We start from the raw sequence: 8,910 nt of genomic DNA on the forward strand, positions 1-8,910 counted from the left end.
CTTATAAACCATATTTTGCAGTCATAGACCATTATGTTTTTGTGTTCTATAACGTGTGATGGCTCTGATGTTTTCCTTTCAGATGGTCATCAGACCTAACTCAGGGACTGATGACGGGGCGTAAGTATTAGTAATGTGATTTCCTGTATCTTCCTGAATCATGTGTGTCTCAGAAAACCTCAGTGAAGGGAAAAATAGCCCTGGTGTCATCGGAAGTGGTGAAACACAAGACCAAAACCACCTCCATCTTCTGACCTCTTGGCTGCTATTTCTGTGGAGTTCTGCTATGTGTGTGTTTAACTGTTCTATTTCTGCTTTCTGACAGGCCACAGAGAGAGACTCCTTAAAATAAGACAAGCAATAGAATACAAATATCTAATTCTGATCTGGCCCTATGGTGACAAGAGCTCCACCTGGTGGAAATGCTGTCTACATAGCTTTGACACATGCTTCTGATTCACCCTCCTTACACAGTGGGGGCTGTAGCAGATCCAGGGGACTATAAGTGGGCTACACTATCCACTATCTACAAGCACAAGCACGTACACAGCATCCTCTTGCACATGCAACAAAGCCATCTCTGCAACCTTTGTGAAGATATCCCTTTAAAAACGCCCCCCACAGGTCTACTACCTGTGCTGCACATGAATTCACTGTGGCAAAATAACTATTGTACCATTTCCCCAATTATGTTTTTAATAAACTAAAGAATTTTTACCATGCCATATCTCATTGTAGATAGAATACACTATGTATAGCAATAATCACAGTCATTAAAGAGTGACTGCCTTTAAAAAGCAACGAATCCCTTTGAAAACTGCCTATGTGGCATCAATAGGAGTCAGAAACAGTTATTCTAGTGTCAACATTTACTAAAGTGTAAATAGGATACTTTTGGAACATCCGTGCATCACAACTGGTAAATGAAGGTTGGGTTTTGATTTGACGATGTCCATTTGCCCACTAACATGGGGTGAACAGCTGCGGCGATCGCTCTCTATCCAATAGCATAGACAGTGAGACAGACCTGCCCAGCAGCTCTGACTGTTTACGTAAGACAACACGTCGCACATTTATTAACTTGAAAAATACTGCACTAAACACCTTAGAAAGGTGTAAAATTGGGCAACTAAAACATCCTCGTCAAAAACGTCAACATTTATTACCGATTTCTTGAGTTATCGTAGATTCATTCTGGGGATTTTTAAGAAGTGAAATAGGCTTCTGCATCTACAGTGTCTCGTGGGGGACAAACATCATTAACCAAACGCGGAATCGGCCAGGAAACACCTCCAAGACTGAAATCTCGTTTTTCTAATGAGCAACAGAAAAACACGTGCCAATCTGCATGTTCAGTGGCTCTTTAAAGTTACCTTAACATGAGCACTGACACGCTTTGCCTCAGCTACAGTGGTATATCATGACATTGCATAACATCATAAAGCAATGGCATCTCTAACATATTCACCAGCAGATGGCAACATTAAACTATACTTTAAGTATTTATTAGGAAGGTAAAAATCTGTCCTTCTGCCCCTGAGCAAGGCAGTTAACCCACTGTTCCTCGGATGAAGTGGATGACGATTAAACGCAGAAGACACATTTCAGTTGATATGCGGAAGACACATTTCAGTTGAATGCATTCAGTTGTACAACTGACTATGTATCTTCCCTTAATTGGGGAGAACAGGCTCGTGTTAATGACTGGAGTGGAATAAGGGGGAATGCCATTCCATTTGTGTTGTTCCAGCCATTATTATCAGTAGCCTCTGCTGTATAGTATAAATCACAGTGTATAGTCTCCACTACTCTAGTGCAGGTCCCTCATGATCTCCTGTAGTAGGGGGTGCAGACACATCTCCAGCTCATGCTTCTTGAGCAGGTGGATGTGGCGGACGTGGTCGGCCACCAGCGGCCGCAGGTCGGTCATCTTCTGCAGCAGCTTGGCAAACAGCTGAGGGCAGTCTGGGTGGATGGTCTTCAGCTGCAGCTCCAAGGCCTGCAGTACTGCCTCCTGGAGGTCCTCGATGGGCTTCACATTCACCAGGCCTGGACGGTCTAGAGTAGAGCACGTCAAGGTTAGAGGTCACCAGAGAGTGGCAGGAGGGAAATAGAGGAAGATTGGACATACAGTATACATCAAATGATCTGAAGTTACAATGTCCTGATGAGAAAAATAGCATAAAATAGGTCACCGTTGTTTTATATCTGCTCTCAAACCCAATCAAGCCATCTCTGAGCAATAAAAAAGCTAATCTTGCAGTTGATATAGATGCGGTAAAGAGGTCAATGGAACGCAGACCGTGGGGGATAGAAGCTGGATGCCTGATTGGCGCACATTCAACAAATCTGATCTAACAAAGTGGATATTCGTCAAATCCGTCATGATTGATGTATTGTAACAGGCCCACAATGTGGTTACTAAAGTTAGATTTTGATATATTTGGTTGTTTTTGCTGCATAACATTTACAAGTTCCTTTTCGGGTTTAGAAGAAGTTACTGCTAAATGCTAAATCCTGTTCGTATAAGCTGGTAGAATAGCTAGCATACAGAAATCGGTGGTGGTAGTCAAAGTAATTTTGAACTGTAATGCAGTTGATTGGTGACGATGACATTAACATGTATTGGGGTTGACATCCATACAAGCATTATACTCCGATTTTTACCTCAACATAGTGTGAAATACACATATTGTATAAACAACGTCCTAAATGTAGGCTAATTTTGCTGGGGGGCAATGAGGAGATTTTGGATATTTTCCCCACGCCATCTTTCCCCCACGCGTTTGGGTTGAGTTCCATTGACCTCTTTACCGCATCTATCTAATATAAACGCATAAATGTAAAACGGAAAAACATCACCTCCACTGAGGATGATGACGGCGAGGAAGAGCGCCATATCACTATCGTCCAGCTCCAGCACGTTGAATTTTACCGCAAACTCAAACTTTGGCTCCATCATCTCACAGAAGGGCTTCCTCAGACTCTTGAGAAACTCCCGGGTCATGAAGATCTGTCCGTAGCCGAACAGTGTGCCGTCCTTGTTCATCAGCGGCGCCAGCATGATCAACATGACCTCGATGACCCCGTACTTCAGCAGGGTCACCTGGTCATTCATGTCCAGCTCTGTGAACCCAGGGATGCTCTTGGCAAACTCTATGACTTCTCGTACAACCTCAGCGGTGCGGAACTGAACCTGGCGGAAAAAGGAGAGCTCCAGCTCTCCAGCAGGCTCTTGAGGAGGCAGGACAGACCTCTGGTGCTCCAGGAAAGGGAACTGTCTACAGTTTATAAAGTCCTGACCCTCCGTCAGAGACTTCATGTCATGGATGACAAACGGCTGGAAGGAAAGAGAGACATCCCTTAAAAATGATGTATTATGAAGCGTTTCCATCCATTGCCATTCATTCTCTTGGCAATCAGTAGTGATTCAGTATTAGGCCCCTTGCTTGGTGCACAACAGGTTCATCTAACTAGGAAATTAAAGGGAAATTAAAATCCTGACTTTTAGGTTAGTGAAAATATATCTGCTTCTCTAAAGTATAAATAACTGTCTATTAGTTATTTCCTCTTAGACAAACTTAGATGACCCAATATTACTGCTTCCTAATGTATACTGATATTTTGCTACCAGTAAATAATAATAAAAAATAATAATATGCCATTTAGCAGATGCTTTTATCCAAAGCGACTTACAGTCATGCGTGCATAATTTTTTTTGTGTATGGGTGGTCCCGGGGATCGAACCCACTACCTTGGCGTTACAAGCGCCGTGCTCTACCAGCTGAGCTACAGAGGACCACATCAGGACAGAGTGCATTTACCAAAAACTGTGATATTCAAATATACAGAACCAAATGTCTGGTGTGTGTGTCTGTGTGTGTGTGTGTGTGTGTGTGTGTGTGTGTGTGTGAGAGAGAGAGAGAGAGAGAGAGAGGGGTAAAGTGGCTTTCAATGGGTTTGTTCTGACTCATATCACAAATGTTCCATTGGTATCAATGCATAATTCATGCAAAACTTTAAAGATTCTGTGCATGTAGTTGTATAGTATCTCAAGTAACAATTTGGCCCTTACTGAGTTTCCGTGGGTCTTCCCAGACAGGATAGCTCTGGCCCTGCTCTTGGTCAGGGGAAAGTGTCTGTGGTAGGACAGACACAGCTGTCTGGACAAGGCTCTCAAGTCCGCTGACTCTGGGCTCCTGGGGGTCATATCCATAAACTCAGCCAGCAGCTTCTCTCTCTCCTCCTGGGGCATCCGGCCGAAGCGGGTGGCTGTGTGGGGACATCAGAATCATTATATTCTAGCCTGGGTGCCAGTCAGACTCTTTCTGTATTGAATAATGCTTCACATCACTGGCTGCCCAAACAAGACAATGACAAAGACGTTGGCTAAAGAAGGAATATACTTCATCCTGCTGTGTAGAAACCTTTCCAAAGACTTAAGGCCCAGTTTCAGACAGACACCTGCTGTTGAAACAGTTCACATTGAATATGTTTAACACCCTTGACTAAGGCTGTGACGGTCATGTAATTTTGGATGACGGTTATTGGTCAGCCAAATGACTGCGGTCACCTTTATAACCGTTCGAATAACAAAAAAGAAAAATTACACACATTTTCTCTTCTACTCCGCTCCTGACTGTGCTGCCATAGAAATAGAATGAATAAAACGGGTGTCCCCATTCAAGTCAATGATGGCATAATGGGTGGACTGGCGGTCATTGCGAGTGCACCCATAGGAGCAAAGCAGGAAGTTAAAGTAGAAAGTGTAACCATCAATGTGTGCTGTGATTTGTTGATTCAACTCAACTGACATTAGAAAAAATACATTCCATCGCATGAGCCACATCAGTTAACATCATTTGAATGAACATTCTACATTACCATGGAAATGATTGCATCCCAATACCATGCAGCCATTGCGAGTGTACCCATGAGTTGACCAGTCAAATTGCCAGGGTTAGAGTTTCCAAACCCGTTCTATTCATTCTATTTCAATGTGTGCTGGTGCTGCAGGGAGGGGGGCGTTGCCTTGGAGCAACAACGTTTCATTACGTTGTTAAGAGTCCATGTTACCGCAGAAACGGACTCAACCGCACGAATGCCCGGCCGTCCCGTCTTCAGTCAGCTGTTTGTTTTTTTAATGGTTATGACGGTTATTTTAATTTCATGAAGGTCTTCATCCATAACCATCGGTTACATGGTTATCTGGTAATTGTGCCATCCCTACCCTTGACATTAAATAAGTGTTATCAAACCCTGTCAACCCTTTTTGAAGTGTCAGAGAGTGCCCTGTGAGTGGGCACTGAAAATATGGAGAGTGGTACTCAGTGATGTGTTTATGTGTTGGGTTTGCCCCAAACATAACGCTTTGTATTCAGGTACAGAAGAGTATTAGGGCCAAGTGAAAAATAAATAAATGGCAATGGGTGGTGATACTTGAATTATTATTTTTTTGCACAATAGTACTTTAAAAAAGTGGCAATATTTAGAGAATAAAGTTGATTATAAAGTGGCAATATTTTGAGAATAAAGTGGCAATATTTTGAGAATAAACTCATAATAGTATGTCGAGAATAAAGTTGCAGTTATATTTCAAGATTAAAGTAGAGGATTTGGTTAACTGCATGTCTCCCTCGCTCCCTGTTGCTGTGCGTGCCACAGAAAAAAAAGAATTCCCCTTTGACATTATGGGGTATTGTGTGAAGGCCAGTGACACAAAATCTAAATTTAATCAATTTTAAATTCAGGCTGTAACACAACAAAATGTAGAGAAAGTCTAGGGGTGTGAATACTTTCTGAAGTTACTGTATAATATTATGTTTAAAAAAAATTATGGTCAAACACATCAAGGCAGAAGGAGGGAATGTGCTTATGGCTGTTAGCTATCCTTTCCTAATTTAATGCAAGACAATCAAAAGAGCAGCCCTTTAATGCAGTCAATGACTAAAAGCGCCCTCTTTGGCCTCATGGGTGGAATGTTATTAATATCTTTCCTAATTTCCTATTTAATAAAGTTTTTACAACGAAAATCCGGTGTTTCTATGTCAAACAGTTTTGTTATATTTCAGTGTTCTGTGATGTATATAAAGTGTAATATTGGGATGCAAACTCAAATTGAATACATTTCAACTCTATATCTGACATGGTCCAGGTGTCTTCTTTTTTTAAGCCCATAACCATGTGTGTGAGGTGTATTCTTTCGTTTCAAAGTCGATTTGTTTTAAGACTACGTAAGAATCACTCTGTGTGACCCTGATTTAGCCCACTGCAGTAAAAGGTTATTAATGAGCTTTAGGCTAATGAATTGGAGTAGCCTACCACACTTACATAATGCAAAGCTTTGGAGTTAACATACAGTGCATTCGGAAAGTATTCAGATCCCTTGACTTTTTCCACATTTTGTTACAGCCTTATTCTAAAATGGATTAAATAGTTTTTTTTCTCTCATCAATCTGCACACAATACTCCATAATGACAAAGCAAAAACAGGTTTTTAGAAATTTTTGCAAATGTATAAGTAAAACCCCCTGGAAATATCACATTTACATAAGTACTCAGACCCTTTACTCAGTACTTTGTTGAAGCACCTTTGGCAGCGATTACAGCCTTGAGTCTTCTTGGGTATAATGCTACAAGCTTGACACACCTGTATTTGGGGAGTTTCTCCCATTCTTGTCTGCATATCCTCTCATGCTCTGTCAGGTTGGATTGGGAAAGTTGCTGCACAGCTATTTTCAGGTCTCTCCAGAGATGTTAGATTGGGTTCAAGTCTGGGCTCTGGCTGGCCACTCAAAGACATTCAGAGACTTGTCCCGAAGCCACTCCTGCGTTGACTTGGCTGTGTGCTTCGGGTCGTTGGCCTGTTGTAAGGTGAACCTTCGCCCTAGTCTGAGGTCCTGAGCGCTCTGGAGCAGGTTTTCATCAAGGATCTCTCTGTACTTTGCTCCGTTCATCTTTCTCTCGATCCTGACTAGTCTCCCAGTCCCTGCTGCTGAAAAACATCCCCACAGCATGATGCTGCCACCACCATGCTTCACCGTAGGGATGGTGCCAGGTTTCCTCCAGACGTGACGCTTGGCATTCAGGCCTTTAGGTGCCTTTTGGCAAACTCCAACCGGGCTGTCATATGCCTTTTACTGAGGAGTGGCTTCCGTCGGGCCATTCTACCATAAAGGCCTGATTGGTGGAGTGCTGCAGAGATGGTTGTCCTTCTGGAAGGTTCTCCCGTCTCCACAGAGGAACTCTGGAGCTTTGTCAGAGTGACCATTGGGTTCTTGGTCACCTCCCTGACCAAGGACCTTCTCCCTCGATTGCTCAGTTTGGCCGGGCGGCTAGCTCTATGAAGAGTTTTGGTGATTCCAAACTTCTTCCATTTAAGAATGATGTTCTTGGGGACCTTCAATGCTGCAGACATTTTTTGGTAGCCTTCCCCAGATCTGTGCCTCAACACAATCCTGTCTCGGAGCTCTATGGAGAATTCCTTCCACCTCATGGCTTGGTTTTTGCTCTGACATGCACTGTCAACTGTGGGACCTTATATAGACAGGTGTGTGCCTTTCAAAATCATGTCCAATCAATTGAATTTACCACAGGTGGACTCCAATCAAGTTGTAGAAACATCTCAGGAATGATCAATGGAAACAGGATGCACCTGAGCTCAATTTCGAGTCTCATAGCAAAGGGTCTGAATACTTATTTAAATAAATTTTTATTTTTTATAAATATGCAAACATTTCTAAAAACCTGTTTTCGCTTTGTCATTATGGGGTATTGTGTGTAGATTGATGAGGAAAAATAATAACTTAATGCATTTTAGAATAAGGCTGTAATGTAACAAAATGTGAAAAAAGTCAAGGGGTCTGAATACTTTCCGAATGCACTGTATATGACAAATCATGACCCTTAAAAATCTTGGTAAACAAATCTACTTTTCACAACAATGTAGGGGCTTACCATCGCGTGACATGCCCACTAGCAGACATTTCTGAAAGCGACAGTACTGGCACTTATTCCGGCTCTTTTTGTGAATCCGACAATGCAGATCACAGTGGTCATACACCAGTTTTAACCGCATGGTTCTGCGGAAGAATCCCTAAGAGAAAGGCAGAGAACATGTTATTTAACATCCAGGGGGTCAAATATTAGTAAAGATTTAACCCTGACACATAAACACACACCCTTACCCTTGGATTCATGTCAAGCTCACGTTGACATTGATCACAATTCTTTCTTTTAAATACTGTAAAATAAATATAGTCTGCTGCTGCTTTATGAATTAAAAAAATAGGAATGTGATCAGTTTGTTTTTATGATCAAATGTGTAACAATGCATTTGTATAGCTCCAAGCATACACAATAACTATGCATACTGACAAGCCACCAGAACCTCAGTAGGTAGGTCTCAGTCCTACCTTGCAGCCCTCACAGGCATGCACCCCATAGTGGAAGCCTGATGCCGTGTCCCCACATACTCTGCAGTCAATGTAGAGCAGAGTGCTGGGGTCTGTGTAAGTGGGGGACTTGGAGTGAAGAGGGGGTCTGGACAGGCTGACAACGCTACAGTTGCTAGACCAAAGAGGGGACATGGGCTCCACTTTTACCGAACCTGAACAAAGACAAATGAGAACACAATGAGATTCAGATGTAGGATCTTAATTTGAACATGTTTGCTACAGCAGGAAAATAATCCTGCAGCAACAGGAAATGTGAATTATTATGTGGATTATAATTAATGGAAATGTTTCTATGGTTGATACATTTTTCGTAAGGGAATCAAGTCTGAAATGTCAAACTTTCAAACTTCAGAAGCCTTTTTAAACCTAAAATACACTACAAGGTTTACATTGCCATGTGTGGCAATAGCTTTAACATAATATTACATTTATAGATAATTAAGGTATTACACTT

The 8,910-nt window shown here is 42.1% G+C and overlaps 1 protein-coding gene across 1 annotated transcript in view; it reads right to left on the minus strand.

Annotated features, from left to right (window-relative positions):
- Window positions 1–1,810: 1,810 nt before the first annotated feature.
- Window positions 1,811–8,910, minus strand: part of LOC311149532 (peroxisome proliferator-activated receptor gamma-like) — a gene marked incomplete at both ends in the record, with an annotated part of 19,863 nt that continues 12,763 nt past the window's right edge. The window contains 5 exons of the mRNA XM_084186711.1: window positions 1,811–2,058; window positions 2,863–3,340; window positions 4,076–4,272; window positions 7,957–8,095; window positions 8,415–8,608. Coding sequence (XP_084042837.1) covers window positions 1,811–2,058; window positions 2,863–3,340; window positions 4,076–4,272; window positions 7,957–8,095; window positions 8,415–8,608 — 1,256 coding nt within the window. The remainder of the gene's footprint in view (window positions 2,059–2,862; window positions 3,341–4,075; window positions 4,273–7,956; window positions 8,096–8,414; window positions 8,609–8,910) is intronic.

This window comes from Coregonus lavaretus, assembly GCF_964263955.1.
Source record: "Coregonus lavaretus genome assembly, chromosome: 22".
NCBI classification, from domain to species: domain Eukaryota; kingdom Metazoa; phylum Chordata; class Actinopteri; order Salmoniformes; family Salmonidae; genus Coregonus; species Coregonus lavaretus.